Genomic DNA, 21262 nt, shown 5'->3' on the forward strand with positions numbered 1-21262 from the left:
TAACCTTTAGAAAATATATATATATATATATATATCAGGCCACATAATTCCTCCAAGTCACTGAGCATATGTTTACCACTAATACAGTTTAATTGTGTAACTATTCTCAAGTAGTCAGCATTCAGTGACAGCACCTATTGCAATCAGTTGTTGTCGTGATTAGGGTTGGATACAAATATCACTGGTAAGAGTGTAAAATCAATGGAGCATCTTAAAATGCATTTTAGTTTAAATTATGGTGTTTTAAGTACATTATTGTGACTTATTTTCTCTTCTGCCCCAGACCTTTTTATTGAGCGTTTCTGTATGACTGGAGGCAACAGCCCAATTGACTACTTAAAAGCTTATCATACCAACCTATACCTCTCATCTGATGGTCAGAAAGTACAGGAGGCCATAGAAGAAGGTGAGTGAGTGCATGTGGCAAATGTGACCATGTATGAATTGCAATGATCAGACTAGAAGGTTCAGTTTCATCTCTATAAATAAATGATGATGATGATCTCTCGTTGCTTTTTATCTGATGAACTATTTAGAGATTTAATCCCTCAAAATCTTTTTATTATAAATAGTAAAAGCACACATTTGCAATTACGAGGAATTCTAACACCATTTAAAAGTAATTCTAACACAGCAAAACTGCTTTAAAGTTGATAGATGAACGGGCAAAGGACAGAATGGCTGACTGCCTAATCAACATGAGCAAATTGTAATGTGGATGTCCAAATTGCACAGATTCAGTAAGGATGCAGAACAAAATTAGTTATTTGCAATGAAAAACTGGCCACACGCTTGAAATAACTGTTATGAGTCGCGGCTCCCAGACGGGCCGCCGCGACTCACTTACGGTTACCTCGGATGTCCCGGCCGTCTCCATGATGACCGGGACGTCACTTCAGCCCCCCACGTCTCGGTTGCCTGGGCAACAACCGGGACGCTCTGTCTCGCCTGCCGCAGCGCCCGGCCAGCTGTCCTACAGCCGGGCTCATGCGCGCAGAAGAAATTAAACATTTTTGTTTACCAGTGCTTCTGCAGCATTTACTCGTATACCCTTACATTGTCTGTATATACTGGGCGTAGATTTACTAGTCAGGGCATTACATACTGTGATTAATGTAATTGGGAGGAGTCTCGCTGGCACTCTGCTCCTATTGGTTCCTCTCACTACTAAAGGCAGTGAAGACAGACCCTCACTGCCAGTTATAGCTCTCAGTGTAGCTAGGCTCCTGTTCCTGTACCCTGCTCCTCTGCTATTTTGCTAGACCTTATTTCCCGTGTATGACCCCTGGCTTGTTTCTGGACCCCGTTGGATTGCCTGTGACCTCTGACCTTGGTTTGCTCTCTGGATACGTTGTCTGCTGCCGGTCCCCAACCCTTGCCTGGACTCCGCGCTGCTGTTTCCCTCTGACCTCGGACTGACTTCTGGACTCCGTTTCTGCCTCCCATCTGGCCCTCGCCAGTGCTGTGCTGACATCATAAACTTGTACTCAGGCGCGGGCTGGGAGAGGGAAGCCCGGGGGGCACACAGACGGCCGCATCTCATAAAAAGGGATGCGGCCGCGTCACCAGCCCGCCCCTGCTTGTACTACTTTGAGTTCAAGTCCTGGGGGCATCCAAGTACCTGTGATCGCGTACAGCTCTACGGGAAAGGCGGCTTGCTATAGGTGAAGACCTCTACAGTCTGTTCTACAAGTTTATGGTGCTTCCTGTCAGCCATAACAATAACTTTCAGTAAAATGCTGCTTGTGCCACATCTCGTGATAGCCAAACTTTGTATCACAATGAATCTGATTATTTCTTATTTTTGTTAACAGCTAGATGCTTATTTGATCAATATATGTGCAGGTATTTACCACTACAGGACCAGGCACATATTTGTGACCACATAGTTTACATCAGGGGATAAATTTATCAAGCTGCGGGACTGAAAAAGTGGAGATGTTGCCTGCAGCAACCAATCAAATTCTAGCTGTCATTTTGTAGAATGTACTAAATAAATGATAACTACAATCTGATTGGTTGCTATAGGCAACATCTCCACTTTTTCAAACCCGCAGATTGATAAATTGACTCCCTTGGGCTTATCCTTGGTATCGTAATCTAATAAATATATTTTTATTTTTTTTAATTTATGTTTAGAAAATGGAGAAGAAACAGATACTAACTGAATATAACCACATGTATTTTCATGTAATCGGAAAAAAACAAAAAATTATCTTCTACATATGTGTTCTGCGACTTATTTGATTTTACAAACTGAGGCAGCTTTTAGAACCTCCATATTGTAATTTTTCATACTAAAAGATAAAACGGTAATAATTGTTTGATTTACCTGTCAATAAACAAGTTTACTGATGGAGCTTTTTCTCATAAAGTTACCGTGTAAGGTGAAAGCATTGACTGACTGGCTGATCTGGGAGTATTGGGAAGTGTCTTTCTGGGGAAGCAATACGGAAAATGTGTATGGGAGTGTGTGAAGGTTACTGCAAACGGCTGTGAGGTGGGAAGGAAAAAGGTGGATCTTGTAATTGCTGTAAAATCCTGTGCTTACCCCTGTTAGACTAAACTGAAGTAACACAGTCAATGCTGTATATTTGTAAATATACTGTATTAACTCTCATAAACAATAATTAATGCAACATAAACAGACCAATCTTTCAGTCCAACAGCATGTCCCCATTGCAAACATTATTAAAGGACATCTTAGTGTGAAACTGAATGCTAAGTATAGTGTTACTTCTGGTAGAATTTTGACCTCTTGCAGTTGTCGTTGACATCTTGCCAAGATCAAAATCAGCAAGCCAGAAGGGTGCATGTGTACAGCACTGTTAATTATACTAGTCTCTGCTATACTGAGACAAGTATCTACTGAGACAATAGGGAGTAAATAATGAGACATTAGTGAGTAAAATAATTTTTGATAGGATATAAATTAGCATTTTTACTAACTCTTTCAAGGATGACGTGCATACTTGTGGATGGAAGACCGTAAACATCAACAAGATCTATAAACCATGTAAATGAGATATACAAATTATATTCCAAGCAAACCTCAATTATAGATTGTGAAGTACCCTCTATGATGGTTGCAGATTGAGTGAAGTTAGATGCCGTGGAGTTTGGGAACCTCTCAAACATGTTTGAAAAGGTGTGCGACCACAACCATATGCATATCAATAGGGACCTGAGTAGATGGCCCATTGTGTGGCTGTTCTGGAGGTCCAAGATAGTGGACAAATTGAAGACAGTCCCTGAAGAGTGACTGGCTAGGGAAGGGAAAAGCACTGTGGGCCTGAGTCATTAAGGAGAGCAAAGAATAAAAAAGGAGTAACTTTTCACCTGGTCAAAACCATGTTGCAGTTGAGGGGAAGGTAAATTTAAAATGTGGGGACAGATTTATAGTTGGGATAGGGCATGTCCTAGATCAACTTTAAATTTCAGTAGAAAAATAAAGCTATAAAGTATTTGTGTGCTGCATGAAAAAACAGCCAGTATTTAACTTATATGTAAAATAATAAACTAATTTGCACCGCTTGCATTGTAACATGGTTTGTTCTGGAGAACATTTACTCTTTTTTTTGCTTTCCCTGTGTGTTTGTGTATTCAGCCCTTAAAGAGAAAGTGGTAAGTGGCTTAGCTGCCCACTGGATAGACAGAGGTTAAGGGGTAAATTTACTAAGAATTACGATTGGTGGCCGTTTTAAACCACCACACATCACCAGCTGTTTAGTACACCAAATGCATTTTCTTATGGGGTGGGTTGAGACTGCAATGTAAAATGCCTGGTGATGTGTAGCAGATTGAAAATAGCTAAACCGACGATGGTTTGGCCAAAACCACCATCAAAACCGCCAGGAAAAAGACAGGTTTTTCTATACCTGTTTCTGATTGGCTTGAGCTCAAAGATGCTGTTTGAAATATCTTGCCATTCAGAACATAAGAGGAGGCACTACTGACATATAAATCATGGGGCAATCATTATTTATTAATTAAGGAGCAAAATTAATTTATTTTTAACTTGTGAGGGCACATTTTTTTTTCCATTCCATTAAGTGGACAATAATATTGTTTTATTATATCATGGGGGTACTATGTAGTGCCACATGTGTGCATCATAAATAATTATTGCCCCCATTAGCAATCAAATAGTATTGCATAGTTAATATAATAATATATTCATATTTTCCCATAATATAATGCAATAATATTGTCCCCATAATATAATGAAATATAAAATTTGCCCCATAAGTTAATTATAAATGAATTTGCCCCTTAATAAATAAAAATGATCTCCCCCATAATTTATATTTCAATGGTGCTTCCTCTTATGTTCTTAATGGATTAATTGCAGTTTGAGCAATCTCGCCTCTCACAACCACCTCTTTTGTTTTGGCCATTTGGATGGCGGTTTTTGCGGCGGTGTAACAAATCCCAGTTTAGTAAATCCGGCTGTTTGTATGTTCATCATTGTTAAAATCGGGATGGCAAACTGTAAAATGGCGATTTTTAAAAATGTTCATTCCGGCCATTTCAATGGTGGTTTGACCTTTAGTAAATCTCGGGAGAAACGGTGAAAACTGGCGGTTTCATCGAACTGCCCTTCAGTAAATCTAGCCCTAGGTGTTTTTTTGTTTTCTTTAACACAATTTATTTTGCCTGTATTGCTAAAGCTAATGAAATCTTTTATGTTTAGAACCCTGAAATTACTAGTGTGAAGATACTGGGTTTAAGGTAACCCTCTGTGACGCACCGCTGGCCTACCCGGTACATATCCAAGGTTCATAATCACCCAGGCAAATATCTGAAATAAAATAAATAAGTTTATTTCACAAATAACACTACAATCTGGCAAAGACAACATACAGGGTATAATGAAAACACCTCACCAGTATCCTAGCCACTCTCAGGGACTGCTGTCTATCCATTCAAGTCCTTCCCCCTCTCTCATTTAAGGCTACCAGCATGGCAGTGGTCCTGAGTAACTGTCACTCCATTTTTGGCAGACACACAGCTCCCCGAGACCTGGAGAGGTAGATCAGGGCAAAGGCAGTACTCCAGGGACCGATTGTACCTTTCCTGTCAGGGCAGAGATCTGGATCTCAACGCCAGCCTGACTTCAGCCATCATTCGGTAGTGAATGCCAATTTGCTGTCCCCTGGAGTTCTCTTTTAAACCCATATATGACCTCATCAGCAATTTCAGGAACTACCTGATTGGTACTTTTTTTTGTTCACCTTTTCACAGGACAACATACAGACAAAGGGATAGCAGATGAGCCACTCTTGATTTAATTAAGGATAGGTATTGTTCTGTGGCTATACAGCAGATTTTGTTTAAACAGGAGATATCACAATCCAGACACATTACATTTAAATACACAATGCAGTCTTCTGTAATTAAACATAGAGCTCTGTCTGTGGACCTTCTCCCTATCTTAATACATTAGACCTCTTGGTGTGATGTACATTTATGCAGGACTGGTTGACAATAATCCTTTTTCCTAGGCTGAAACAATGGACTAGTCTGCAAGATAAGAGGGCTAGAAAAAGTATATGTTTTTATAGTCTACAGTTTGTGAGAAACAAGGTGCAGACTGGTTGAGGTGATATTAATACCTTGTTTCACCACATTTCTTCACCACCTTCTTTTAGTTCCAGGGTGGCTGTGGTATGCCCCAAGCAAACTTCGTCCCCCAAGTCCAAAGTCTCTGGCCTAAGCCACTGAATTGACCTGCTGTGGTGTCACCTGGGTCCGGGGGGATTGTAGGCCCCAGTCTATAGTTTCCCTGTGTCCCAGGGAATTGGGGCCAAACAAGACCCACGGTGGAATGGCCTGCTTGATTGGACAAGCGGCAAGGGAAACAATACATATCAGTATAACGGTGGCACTACACAAGCCTCAGCCAGTGCAGTCACTGAGGAGCAATGGGGCAAACTCCAAAAGCCCCATTTCTTTCTCCACTGGTCTGTGTCCACGGAAATCACAACCCCCAGCAAATCTATATGGAGAAACATGGTTACCACACAGCATTCTCCACTGGCTCTTCCCACCCAATAAGTCATGGCTGGCTGCAGAGGAGTAAACAGACCTAAAGGTCCTGTAGTCAGATCTCCCCCCTCAAAAGCCAAGTCTTCACTGTTTAAAGTTAAAACATTGAGCGGTCCCAGCAGAATGCCATCCAAAAAATCTGAGCCCGAGTTCTTCTTCCCAAAATAATCTGGTACAAGAGTTGGGGTACATAGGGGCTTCTCACTGCCCGTGCTCACCTCCTTCGCCTCTGGCGCATCTGGAGGGAGTATTTCCTCCACAGAGGGGGGGTTAACTAGACTGGGGAAACCAGTGCCAAATTCTGGGTGCAACTCTGTTGGAATCTTGGTTGCAGTACCCAGGTTTACAGCAGGCTGCAGGGACGTTACAGGATCACTCCAACTCTCTTCCCGCCAATGTAGCTCATCATCTGGCCCAGTGGCGACAACATTCTGAGCCTTCTCTGTTCTTTTCCTCGCCAGTCTATCTTCACTTGGAACCTTCCCAAGTGTAACATGCAAGGCAGCTGGTGGCTGGAATTCACTTACCAAGTCCTCATCCTCCAAGCCTGCAAATGGCCAGTTGTAACAAAGCTCAGTCTGGTCACTGAGAGTTTTGCTGTGACCTTCCCTATTGAGGAGAGAAGGGGTTGCAAGCGGTGCTTCCTAGCATCCACCTGTTCAAGGTTGGCATTTCCCAACATAGCTAGCGGTTTAGCTGGTTGCAGACTCTGCTCCTTAGCTGCATCCTTGCCAGCATCCACTTTGATGTGGTCCTTCCCCAGCCGGGTTGGCTGGGGAGCAAGGTATCTCACCGTAGCTGACCCCATAGCATCAGCAGCTGGGTGGGGCTTTTTTTCCCTGGGGATGACCTCCTTAGGCTGGGTGACAGCTTCTTCAGCTAGTAAAGGAAGCTGCTGCAGGCGGTGCCTTTCGGGATTCATCCATCGGCAGTGGTCTTGCCAGATTGGGCTATTGAGCTGTCCACAATCTTATGCCTCTTCTTGTGCCAGTTCAAAACACTCCTCTAAGCAATCCAGCTGCTCCAGAAGACTCATCTTGGAACCTGGTTTAAGAATCCACCATCGGTAGTCGCTGAAATCCTTTACTGGGTTTGCTTGACTACGTTTGCGGTACTGGATGATTTCCCTACGATCCTGATAGAAGTAGGGAACACCACACAGTTGACATTCAGCTACTAATGCCATCCGGTCCATCCCTTCTAAAGGATCTTTTGGGGTCATCTTTATGGTGGGGCTGGGACCCACTCTACTCACAGTTGGGCTACAACCCACTGCAGCATACTCCGTGGGGCTGGGACCCACTCTACTTGCTGTGAGGCTGGGACCCACTCTACTCACAGTTGAGCTATGACCCACTGCAGCGTACTCTGTGGGGCTGGGACCCACTCTACTCGCAGTTGGGCTATGACCCATTGCAGCGTACTCTGTGGGGCTGGGACCCACTCTACTTGCTGTGAAGCTGGGACCCACTCTACCCGCAGTTGTGCTATGACTCACTGCAGCGTACTCTGTGGGGCTGGAACTCACTCTACCCGCAGTTGTACTAAGACCCACTGCAGCGTACTCTGTGGGGCTGGGACCCAGTGTACTTGCTGTGGGGTTACGACCCACCACTGCATAATCTGTGGGGCTGAGGCACACTACTCACTCCCAAATCTCAAGGCCCGGGCCCAAAATCTCACACTGCTGGCTGGGTGCACGGACCCACTGACAGGCTGCTCTGTAGTTGGACCGTAGCTCCAACCTACTGCAGGCTCCTACCCACTCTCATACACGGTGGGGCTGGGACCCACTACCACGCACTCTGCTCCAAGGGCTTCCGGGCCTTGAACAGTATCTGCGGCAGGGTTATGTCCTGCTCTCACTTCACTTAGTACCTCTGAGAGGGCATGCGGACCCTACTCCAGCCAGTACAATGGCCTTCTCTTGTGCCACACTTTTCTCGCATCTAGGCGGACCGTAATCCTAGCCTTATGCCGAGGTTACTTGTCTGTGATCCTCCTTGTGGGACACAGCCCACTATTCTGTACTGCCCGAAAGGTGAACGCACCAACCCCGAGCCAGTACTCTTGTCGCTATTGGATCCTTTTGCAGCTCCCAACTACTGGATACTGGTACTCAAGCAACTATGTCGCAGAGGTCTGGTACACTGGAGGTTAATCAGGATTGAGAGGCTAGACACAAATCAGGAGTCAGGAGCTGGCAACAACGTTGCTCTGACACTGAGCGAGACATATTTAGAAGTAATCAACATTCCAAAATTTCAGAATAACATATTTAGAGACATCAAAGCAGTAAGATTTCAGGAGGGTGAATTGATTACTAAGGGTCCTAGGGGCCGATGTTCCGAGTAGTATTCATACCACGGGAACCATTTGATCATTGGAGAGGATACAGTAGTAGAATATGTGACACCAATGGTTTCCATTTCATAGCTATGTTGCATTTTGCAAATAATTTTGGGAAGGGATGGGATGAGTAGAGACTTCCAATTTTGGGCTATAGCTGCCCTAGTGGTAATGAATATATGCCCAGTAGCATAGTGGTTGTGGCATTGAAGATGAGGTGCATAGGGGGGCGTGGTCTGGACGCCATCTTGGGAGGTTGGAATTCCTGAGAGCTCCGTTCCAACTCCCCAATTAAACAGCCTAAAGAGTGTTTTTACCCTGCTAAAGCCGAGAACCAGCACAAATATTAAAGGCTAAAACACTCAGGCACGAGTGGGGCACCTAAAAACGCCCTGTAAGGGCTGTCCCTCAGAGCTACATCGTCGAGGAATCTGCACAGCCACGCAGAAAGGGACCTTCAACACATAAGCCACCATCCTACCTGCACCTGGAGATTCTCCGGCTCCTCCGACGGGGGTCCGCATTTTGCGGTCTGTCAGCGCCCTTCAGTCCACGGCTGTGATTGTGCTTGGAAGCGCGAGTACCGCGACTTCCGGTTTGCGGAGACCAACTTCCGGCCGGCGGCAAGAGATCAGCGGAGGGTGCAGACAGGAGAGATCATCGGGCCTTGCAAGACTTCTGGGCTCCCTAACAGACCCCTCGTGAGCTGAGGCTCGGTAGCGGCACTGAAGCCGTGGCTGAAATCTTACTTTTGAAACCGCTGGACCTGACTTCCGGTTTCGGTAAGGGACTTCCGGTCGGCGGCAGAGAAGGAGAAAAGCGGAGAGGTGCCGTTCTAAAGCCCCCCAGCAGCATACGCTCACAGGTACCCAATATAGTGCAAGGCAGGCACAAAGAAAGGCCCAATTAAGTAAAAGGTGTGCCACCACTCTGGTACAGAAACACCTCTTTAGTAGGCTGCAGATCCGGGTTTCTTATAGTGCCTACCTATACACTCCTGTGATTTAAAAAATCAGTTCCTACTGCCACCTAGTGGCAAATTTCAAAGAGTGCAATCACTTTTGTTATCTTATATTATAAAGCTTTTCACCAGCTTCACTACCCTAAACCTGTTATAGGTCACTCTTGGCGGTCTGGGATGTGAGCTCCCCGAGACTTATCTGGTCACACACAGCCTGGTACATCACATTCGCCGGGACGAAATAACACACGTGGTCATAGACCATGTATCAAAAGTCAGGGCCATGTCTATCCACAAAGAACTTTAACATGGTGCTGAGAATCGGCTAGATGGCGGATTAATCCATCCACTAGGGGGAGGCGACATGTGACAAAGCAGATCATTATTCTAAAGCAAGGCTATATACAACCTCTGTACTTATATTCTATACTGGGAGATCTGGATGTGTTCCTCTAATGGGCAAAGATAAGAAGAACCAGTCCAAGCGGAAACCTACGGAAACACCTAGGCGTCAAGATCTACGGCAATACCTTCATTCTGCAACTACTCCTTCAGAACAAGAAAATAGCCCGCCGTCTTCACCAGAAGTGGATAAGGCTGCAGAAATGGCCAACTCAACTGAATCCGCCTCCACTGATTGCTCGATAAATACGAATCAAGACATCGGGGCAATTCTACAATTAGTAAAGTCCCTACCTACAAAGGCAGAGCTCCCCTCTAAGAAAGATTTTGAACATCTGGAGTCCAGACTTAAGGAGACAGTTAAGAAGGAGGTAGCCACTCTACAAGCAGATCTGGCCCGACTGTCATCTAGAATGTCTAAATTAGAGGATTTCAGAGAGGAATTTGCGGCACGTCATGATACTCTTAGCGACACTGTAGCTCAACAAGCTCAAGAGTTACAATTGATCAACAGTAGAGTTGATGATCTCGACAATAGAGGCCGTAGGAATAATCTGAGAATCCGAGGAATCCCTGAGGACATACCCACTCAAGACCTAATTGCCTTCCTCACTAAGGTCTTCAATGAGATCTTAGAACAAGATCCGACCACCAGTATTCAATTTGACAGAGCCCATAGGGCCCTCAGACCACGAGGATCTCCGTCCGAACGCCCAAGGGACGTGATCTGCCGCCTGCATTACTATGTACAGAAAGAGGATATTCACCAGAAATCTAGGAAACTGGATGCTATTGATTTTGATGGCAATAGGCTTCAGATCTTCCAAGACCTCTCATGGCAAACCTTACAGCTTCGCCGGATGCTCAAGCCTTTGACAGACAGATTGCGCTCTGAGAACATTAAATACCGCTGGGGATTTCCTCTTAGCTTGCAAGTGTCTCACAACGGAAGGTTGGAGATCTTGAGATCACCTCAAGACATTAAACCATTCTGCTCGCACTTGGGACTACAGGAGGTGGCACTCCCGGACTGGCATCAACACTCCGTCCGACTGCATCCAACTAGCAGTGATACCTGGCAAACCGTTGGAAGCCCCAGAAATGCGATGAGGAGACGCCGGGACCCACCGGAAACCTCGGATCCTTAATCCTACTCCTGCTTTAGGTCTTCTTATAAATCTCTACATTATCCGTCTGAGAACTCTTGCTGACCTTTGGTCTTTCTCACTCCACTCGGACACTCTCTACAGAGGGATTTACTCCCGTTCCTGTTTCCCTCTCTTTTGGCTGAGCTAGAGAGACTTTATGTCTAAACCAAGTTTTAGGTCAACAACAGCCTTATATGCTGTCTGATTGTTATAGTCACTCAAGCCTTACAATGGCCAAATATAAGTCTTAAGGTGACACTACATCAAGCGGATATGATAATCCTGTGCGGGTAGCCCAGATCTCTCTGGTCTACACTCGCCGGAGGTCCTACTACGAACCATGAGAACTGTTAAATTGTTACTATTATTGCCATTATTACTACTTCTACTGGTTTTGCTGCTTAGGCCATTGCAATTTTCTGATATACTGTTAAGATGTTTCTGTTAGTCACTGCCGTTAACCCCCCCTTTTTACCCCCCACCGCTGGAAGACACCCGAGAGATGGTTGTGGCTCTTCCACACCTGTCTCCCTGGAGCGGTTCGATGGTATACTATTTGTTGTGTTTTTTTCTGTTTGTTTGTTGGTATCTGTCAGTGTCGTGTCTGCCCTCATGTGACTTCCCTACCCCCCCCTTCACTTATTTGCAAGGTTCAAGGTCAACTTATTGCTTACAATTGCCAACCCAACTCATCAGCTATGATATCGACAGAAATGCTTTTCTGAGATACTTAGATCCACCATGACAGATAAATTTAAATTGGTCTCAATTAATGCCAAGGGTCTTAACCTCCCTGAAAAAAGATCACGGGCATTGAGGGAGATGAGACATCTGGGAGCAGATGTTGTCTTTTTTCAAGAAACTCACTTTAAGCAGGAATCCGCCCCTCGGCTCTCAGATGGCTTCTTCACTTCCTCATATTTTAGTAACAATAGGGAGGGCAAGACGCTGGGAGTGGCTACCCTGTTCTCTAAGAGATTGCCCTTCTCAGATTTTCAGAAAGTTTGTATAGTAGAAGGAAGAGCACTTCTGATAAAATGTCGATTATTTGATGTTATATATACTTTTGTGAACTTATATCTACCTAACCAAGGTCAACCACTGTTTATTTCCCAGGTATTAGATAAAGTCGCAGAACATGCGGAGGGAATTCTGCTTGTGGGAGGCGATCTAAATTGGACCCTCCATCCAGAAATTGATACCTCCAATAGCCGATCGGGGGTGCGCAGATCGCAACATTGTAAGGTTAGACGTACACTTCATGAACACCAACTGGTCGACACATGGCGCCTGCAACACCCAGGGGAGAGGGACTATTCCTTTTTCTCCCACCCCCATGAGGTATACTCACGAATTGACTATCTGTTCCTTCCACAACGGTTCCTCCCTAACCTCCTAACAACATCTATTGGTCAAATAACTTGGTCAGATCACGCCCCCATCTCACTGACTTTTCAACTCTCTCATTTAAAGACTAAAAAATGCACTTGGCGCCTAAACGAGCTTCTCCTCCAAAATACATATTGTAGGGACCAACTGACTGCTGCATTAGATGACTATATATCTGACAATGTTACTCCAGACGTCTCGAGTATTACTATCTGGGAGGCACATAAATGCGTTATCAGAGGGAAACTTATTGAATTAGGCTCCCGTATGAAGAAAGAAAACATTGCATATCGAGATCACTTACTTCAGCAGATTAGGGACTTAGAGACGACACATAAATCCAACATGTCTAGAGACCTGTTGAACAGGCTGAAGGAGACGAGGGCGGCACTTAACAAATTACTTTATGACAAAGTGAAGCTTGACTTCCAGAGGTGTCGCCATCGTTTCTTTCGCTGGGGAAACAGACCGGGAACAATGTTAGCAAGGGCTCTGCGTAAACAGCGAGCTAAGGCCTACATTGCCATGATTAAGGACAACAATGATCGGGAGTGCAAATTAACCGGTGACATAGCGGGTGCATTTCACACATACTACACCAAATTATATAATCTCGAAACTCAAGAACTTGACCCTATAGATGCCACACGCTCAGCTCAGATTGCGGCATATTTAAAGGAGATCAGTTTTCCCACTCTCTCAAGATTAGATAGAGATAAACTGGAACAACCTTTCACTGAAGGGGAGTTGAGGGAGGTAATTAAATCAACACCTTCGGGTAAAAGTCCGGGCCCTGATGGCTTTTCCATTGCATACTATAAGACTTTTAAAGATAAGTTGATACCCCTGATGGTGCCGGCCTTTAATGCGATCTCCAACGAATCCGCTTTCTCCCCACAGAGTTTGGAAGCCCATATAACGGTGATCCCCAAAGAAGGAAAGGACCCCTCTCAATGTGCAAGCTATAGGCCTATTTCTTTGCTGAACGTAGACGTTAAGTTGTACGCAAAACTTATTGCAAATAGATTAAAATACCTACTCCCAGATCTGATTCACTCAGATCAGGTGGGCTTTGTCCCGGATCGCGAGGCACGGGACAACACCACCAAGGTGATAGATTTGATTTACTCAGCCTCATGCTCAACAACGGCTTCAATGCTCTTGTCTACAGACGCTGAAAAGGCCTTTGACCGTGTGAGTTGGCCGTTTATGAGAGGGCTCCTGGAGCATCTTGGATTAGGCCCATTGGGACTACATAGAATCTTAGCACTTTATCGACAACCCAGGGCTAGAATTAAAATTAACGGCGATCTGTCGGATTCGGTGATGATCAATAATGGCACTAGGCAGGGGTGTCCGCTGTCTCCACTCATATTTGTGCTATGCATGGAGGCGTTGGCAAGGGCAATCAGGGCCAATCCGAATATATCCGGTGTCCAGGTGGGTGAGAGGGAACATAAACTCGCTTTATTCGCGGACGACCTTTTGGCCGTTATTACCAATCCGGTTGTTTCCCTACCTAACTTAGTTAAGGAATTCCGAAGGTTTAGCTTTCTATCTAACTTCAAAATTAATTATGGCAAGTCAGTAGCTTTGAACATTAATACCCCGGCCCCCGTGGTGGAGGGTTTAAAATGTGCATTTCCTTTTATTTGGCACCCCACCCAATTGAAATATTTAGGTGTTGTACTTTCTAACGATCTCTCACGCCTATACGACCTCAACTTTAAACCACTTCTTGGGATTCTCCGGGCTGATTTGAGAGAGTGGCAGAGCAAGAATTTCGCATGGATAGGCAGGGTTAACATTATAAAAATGAATGTCCTACCCCGACTTCTCTACCTTATACAGACGTTACCTATCTTAATTCCCGACTCCTGGTTTCAGGGCATCCAGCGTCTGGTGCGGGACTTTGTGTGGAGTGGGAGGCGCCCAAGATTCAAGCACGATACTTTATTTAGACGAAGACACTTGGGGGGTCTCCAGCTTCCCCATATTCCCTCGTACTATGATGCTGCTATCTTAACTAGAATAATGGAGATGTCAGTCCAGAAAGGAGGGAAACAGTGGGTAGCGATCGAATCATCATATCTCGACTCTTCTAGTAAGACAGTAATCTGGTTATCCAAGTTGCCCAGGGTCTCCCACCCTACCCTAGGACCCACTCTTATTAAATGGTCTAAGTTAAGAACTCTTACTCATATTTCATCTTTAATATCTCCACTAACGCCACTGTTTAATAATCCTAAATTCCCCCCAGGAACTACTCCATTAGCGTTTAACCTGTGGTCACGGGCAGGGATCCATCGTGTCGGCCAGTTGGTGGGAGCTACTGGGGTCCTCTCATTTGTAGAGATTCAATCTAAGTGGAAACTACCGAATATAGAGATCTGGCGATATCTTCAGCTTAAACATTTTCTCGCTTCTAGTCTCTCAAAACAGGATATTAATAGGAATTTGACAGTCTTTGAATCCCTCTGTAGCAGACCGCATCACACCCCACACTCCTTATCGAGTATTTACAAACTCTTAATCGAGTTCCGCTTTAGATCTCCCCCGAAATTTCTCTTGGAGTGGGAAAGGGATCTAGGAATAGAATTAAGAGAGACTGATTGGTCGAAAATTTTCCAAGCAATCCATGCTTGCTCACCTAATGTCTCAATATTAGAGACCCACTTTAAGGTTCTCACCAGGTGGTACAGATGCCCGGTACATCTTGCAAAAATGTTTCGCGGACTGTCTAGTGTATGCTGGAGGTGTGGGTTGGGATCAGGTTCCTTATTACATATCTGGTGGGACTGTCCCATATTACGACCCTATTGGTCGCAGGTTATAGACATCACACGGAAGTTGCTTGGACAAGCTATTCCCGACACCCCGGAGTATTGGCTCCTCAATAAAGTAGATATGCCTATTTCCTGCTTTAAAAAATCTCTATTAAAATTTGTGATATCAGCCGCCAAGGCAGTCATACCTGTGAGATGGAAAACAACCACGCCACCAAATATCCAGGACTGGATTAGGAGATTAGAATATTACAGGTCCATGGACGAATTATATTTGTCAGATAAAGACTCTTTTGTAACATATTATACTATATGGGGACCTTGGGTAAAATTTATAGATTCACCAGAGTTTGCGGCCTTGGGTTCATCCACCTGATCCATCTATCTTTAGGTACAAGGTTGTATCAAACGCTTCTGATTGTTGGATTAAGCTTTGTCATATACCTACGCTATATACGCTGTAGACCTTTTACTTTGAAGACTTACATCATGTCATCCCCCATTCTTCCCTTTTGTTTCCTCTGTGTCCTCTCCCCCCTGTCTGTCCTTGTGCCAGGTTAACAATACCCTCCTTCCTTGGCTGGGAACGTATATTCTCATTGATACATTCAATTCTTTTCTGACTTAGAGTTATGTTGTTATGATGTTATAATCTCTTTATCACCCGCCATCCAAAACGAATATTGCTGAAAGTACATTTATATAACCTGTATTTGTTGTTAAATCTCAATAAAAACGTATTTTTAAAAAAGAAGATGAGGTGCATAAATGTGTAATAATGCTACAGCAGGGCAAGGAGAGACATTGACTTTGGTAACCTGTGATATCAGATGGAAAACTTTAGTCCATAATTGCCTGATTTTGGGACATGACCAGAAGATATATATGAGAGTACCAACATCTCCACAATCTCTCCAACCAGATTTTGAAAAGCTTATCTGGTGTAAAGTAAATCCTATGTATTAATTAATCATCATTTCCGAGTGATTGATGCACCTGGACATTTTGGAAGAGTTTCTCACAATCTTCTGAGAGAGTATAAGTACATGTCCAAGTCAGATTCCCAAATGGCTTGAATCGGGAGATCTCATGTGTCAACAGGGGACAGTCTGGTCTGGTACCACCTTGAAATACCACCTGTATGAGAGGAGGATGAGAGACATTCGTACATGGGGGGGGGGGGGCAGGTCTCAATGTTAGTCGATGTGACGATTAGGACTGTAGCCAGTGTCTGATCTGGAGATATTTATAAAAATCTTGAGTTGGAATGTTATACTTAGCTTGTAAGTGGGAAAAGGGAGGAAGTGAGCTGCCCTCCAAAAGATCCTGCATTTGTCCAGATTCTTGACTATGCCAAAATTCAAGGCGAAGATCTGGGATTAGCTGTGATAAAGCAATGTGGAGAGGCTGGATGAAGGAAGAGGGGTCTCCGGTGATAAACTCATCATCTTATCCCAAACGATGAGTGAGTCCTTGATACTCTAGAAAGTAGTTGTAGAAATTGGTCTACTAGATTTATCTAACCAGAGAAGGTCTGCTAACGGAATGGAGAAGAGTTGTGAAGTTCAATGGTTACCCAAGGCTTGAGAGAGGAGGGGGACTGCCAATCTCTGAGTTGGTCTGCTTGTTGGTAAGTTTCCAGTTTGAGTGTGGCTAGACCACCTTTTAACTTAAATCAAAACATTCGGTCTCTGGCAAGCCTAGGACGTTTATTGCGCCAAATAAAGTGAAAAGCTGTAGTGTAAAGTTTATTTAGGAGAGATCCGGGGACGAGGTAGGGGATGGAGCAGAACAAATACAGGATCTTCAGGAGCATCATCATTTTCAGGGCGGCCACTCTCCCCAGCCAAAATTTTTTATAGTTTACCCAAGGTTTAGTGAGTGTGTCAAAATGTCTTAGAAGCGGTTAGTAATTACACTCAGTGATAAAAGCAGGATTCGGGGGGATACATATTCCCAGGTATGTCATAGAAGTGGGGCAGCAGTGAAATTTATATAGGGATTGTAAAGTGTCCCGCGGAAGGGCCACCCCTAATGCCTCTGATTTAGAGGTGTTTAGTCTGTAATAGGATACCAGTAAGTAATCCTGTAGGATTTGGGATAATGCAGATAATGAGGATTCAGGTTTTGTGATAAACAGTAGAACGTCATCTGCGAAAAAGGCAGAGTTTGTGGTGAGTGGTGTCAATAATAGAACCTTTGACGGCATCCGTTGATCTAATCTTGGTGGCCAGGGGTTCCATAGCCAGTGTGAACATTAATGGGGAGAGGGGCATCCCTGCTTGGTGCCAAAAGTGATCTGAATGGAAGAGGGGAGAAACCCATTTCTGAAGACCCTGGCTGAAGGATTAGTATACAGAGTGGAAATGGCTTGGAGGTAAAAACAATGAGCCCAAATCTGATTAGGACCACAGACATATATTCCCAGTGAATGCTATTGAATGCTTTTTCGGCATCGAGAGATAGTTGTACTAGGGGTTCAGAACTGGCAGTGTGCGTCTCGATAATGTTTAGTACTCTCCTCCTGTTGTCTGGCGCCTGTCTTCCAGGCACAAATCCGACTTGATCCAAGTGGATCAGTTGAGGTAGAATGGAGTTTATTCGATTGGCAATCAGTCTGGTGAAGATTTTAAGGTCAGAGTTAAGTAGCGCTATGGAACGGTAATTGTGGCAATGAGAAGGGTCTCTGCCTGGTTTAGGGATATTATTTGTGCTTCAAGCATTTCTGCGGGTAGAAGCGTATCACGGGTGGCTGAATTAAATAATGTAGTGAGAACAGGGGTCAGTATGGGCTGGAAGGAGGAGTAGAAGTTGTGTGTAAAGCCGTTGGGGCCCGGGGCCTTTCTGCGCTTCATAGATTTAATGGTACCTCTGACCTCATCCTCTGTCCAGTCCGAACACAAGGCCGAAGCCTCATCTGGGGACAGGGATATTATCAAGATAAATGCTAGGAACTCGTTAATAGACTCAGTGGAGGGCTGGGGTAGAGATGTGTCGTCTTTTAAATTATATAGGTCTTTATAGTAACATGCAAACTTGTTCGATATGGTAAGGAGGTTGGAGATATGGGTACCCTGTGCCTTACGCCTTATTGATGCTGACTAACCCGACAAGACTCACCCGACGTGACTATTCCGAAGGAGCTGGTTCCCGACCCTGCCCGATGACGACTCCTCTTCACCCTTACAGCAGCCAATGACGATGAAGCAGGAAGGCGGCTGCAGCTGTTGACATCATTGAGCATGCCAACGGGATTATTGCTGTTGTTAAGGGGTTGAGGTAAGTATGCACCCATGTACAATGTATTTTAGAAAGGATCATACATTGTATATGGGTGCATACTTACCTCACCCCCTTAACAACAGCGATAATACCGTCGATATGATCAGATGTCATCAGCTGCAGCCGCCTTCTTGCTTCATCATCATTGGCTGCTGTAGGGGTGAAGAGGAGTCGTCATTGCTTCATCGTCATTGGCTGCTGTCGGGTGAATTAGAGTCGCCAGTGGGCAGGGTCAGGAACCAGCTCCTTCTGAATAATCACGTCGGGTTAAGTCTTGCCGCTCCTCTCGGCATCTATATGCCGTACCACACCCCCTTACGCAGGGTCTTAATCCGGATGATCGCATTCTTACCGCCTAAATTACGGGCCAACAGTTTGCTCGCTCTATTACCTAAGGTATAGAAGCGCTGATTGAGTCTAGCTATAGCGTTGTTGATCTGTAAGGGAGAAACTTCCTTAATTTTCCTGCGTAATGCATTTATCTCTGCCTTAATCTTGTGATCAGAGGGGGTACATTTATGCAGGGCCTCCAATAATACTAGTTGTGTCTCATAAGAAGCCTGTACTTCTGACTGCGTTCTTTTAATTGCAGCCGCAGCCTGAATTGTTGCTCCCCTCATAACGGCCTGAAGGGCACACCAGTGTTCCCTCTAAGCTGAGCAATCTGGAAATGATAGAGTTAAACCTGTATCTTACTAGGAAACATCCTGCAGATTGTGAATGCAAGCCTTTCGGATGGAGCCCTCAGTGACCTTTTAACGCTTTCCTTTCCAGTGTGCTCAGTTTAGAGGGAACACTGGTGTAGACCGAGGAATCTTCGGGTTTATTGGTTTCTAGGTAAGAATCGAGAGCATCCTGCATGATCTGAACCCCGCTAACATCAGCTAATATATAATCAGCCAGCCTCCAAGGTCTAAAAGGACAGTCTCCAGCAATGAGTCCCAACTGCCAGATAATAGGTGCATGGTTAGACCAGGTTATGGGCAAAATCTTAACATTTGTGATACGCTGAAGGGACAATTTATCAGACAACACTAGATCAATTTGTGAATATGAATTGTGCACATGGTAAAAATATGTGTAATCCTTCTCTCCTGAGTGATAAGCTCGCCACACTTCATGCAGATCATAATCATCTCCAAACAATCTCCAACAAATTAGGGAAAGAAGGGAAAGACAGGGGAGGGAGGAAAGGCGGGAGCAGAAGGACAGAAAAGAACTGAAATTGTACCCATACAGGAACTAATATTTATGCCACTGAGCAAAAAAAAGAAGGGGCAGAAAGTATGTATGTAGGTGGGGGTGCATGTCCGGCCCATGGGCACTCTAACCTAATATATTCTAAACAAACTATTATAAGCAAAGCCATTAAGTATACTGTTAAATATACTTGCACATCATTTAACAATTTTGCACCATAGATATAGTGTAATACAAAATCTAATAATAAAACACATAAGTGCTTTATGCATTATTACTAACGTAACAGTTGAACCTCTGAATGCATTAAACAAGAATCAATCAAGCCATAACAGTTGAATAAAAGATTGGAGCATGGGGTACCTCCATTTTGGGGAACAGAGATAATGTCCAGTAGCATGGTTCAGGGGTACTCCATTTAATACACTTTGGGGGAAAAACAAATTTAAATGAGAGTTGGTATCAATACTGAGATGAGTCAGTGTAAGACATATCAGCTTCACCCAGTGAAATGAGCAGCAGCAGTCTTATGCGTTGCTTATAGACAATTCCTTGTCAACTCGGCTTCGTTTGGGAGTAGGAGTTGGATTTTGTATTTGGACATTCCAATCTTTCAGCATCGCCGTGGCCTTGTCAGGAGACGGGATGGACACAAAGCTACCATTTCTGTGGACTAGCAGTTTTGTGGGTAAGCCCCAGTGATATTGAATGTTGGCCGATCGTAAGGCCGCCATTATCTGGTGAAACGACCTGCGCTTGGTCAAAGTAGCGGCAGACAAATCTGCGTCTAGTTGTAGGTCTCCCAAATCCACCTGAGTAGAAGAGGGCAAAATAGCTTGCAGAATCTGTTCTTTAATTCTGTAAAAGTGACCCATAATAAATTATCTTTGGGTGCAGAATCCGGAGCATTCCGAGATTTAGGAAGGCGGTGAATACGATCTATGAGAAGATCATTAGTCGAAGCCGTTGGTAATAGCTTATGGAATAAGTCTGTGGCATATTCATACCGGTAAGAGTTAGCAACAGAGTCAGGGATACTCCGAATTTTGATGTTGTTGCGTCGTGACCCATCCTCAAGATCCACCATTTTGTCCTTGTTCCCAGCAACTTCTTCCTGCAGAAAGTCATGAGCAGATATCAAATTATTGTGGGAAGCCACAAGTTCCTCCAACTTATGTACAAGTTACTCCTTTCTGGTTCCCAAAAGGGTGCATCAACCTTAATTTCTTTGATTGATGCCCTGAATTCAGAAATGATGTCTCCTTTAAATGCTTGTAACAGAGACTGAATGGACCTCAAAGTAACAGGACCATCCATTTCCAAGGCCTAGGTGTCAACCGGAACATCAGATAGTTCTGGATGTGTTGTATGTGGAAAAGTTTGATGTACTGATTGCGAAGAAGCTTGGGCTGTAGCAGTGGCAGTCAAAGATGCGGCAGAGCCAGTGCCGAAGAAGTTCACTGGAGGAATAGTTTTGTCAGGTTTCACTTTCTTAGGAGGAGACATGGCACACAGGCAGCTTAGATTATGATGATTATATTCGACGGGCACCTCTTCCGTAACAGATATCCTCGTAGGTAGGACTGGTACTAAATGTAATGGCATGAGCACCATTAGGTTAGGATATGGCCCAGTAGAAGAATCAGACAAACATCATCAGTCAGCAGGTCTGAGGTGATATACAGCCGGTGGACAGC

General features: G+C 44.5%; 1 protein-coding gene across 1 annotated transcript in view; it reads left to right on the forward strand.

The window, feature by feature from the left end:
- The window catches only part of NT5C1A (5'-nucleotidase, cytosolic IA), a 44253-nt gene that overhangs the window by 16653 nt on the left and 6338 nt on the right, over positions 1-21262 (forward strand). Inside the window, exon 4 of the mRNA XM_075195282.1 lies at positions 284-406. Coding sequence (XP_075051383.1) covers positions 284-406 — 123 coding nt within the window. The remainder of the gene's footprint in view (positions 1-283; positions 407-21262) is intronic.

This window comes from Mixophyes fleayi, chromosome 2 (genome assembly GCF_038048845.1).
Source record: "Mixophyes fleayi isolate aMixFle1 chromosome 2, aMixFle1.hap1, whole genome shotgun sequence".
NCBI lineage: Eukaryota > Metazoa > Chordata > Amphibia > Anura > Limnodynastidae > Mixophyes > Mixophyes fleayi.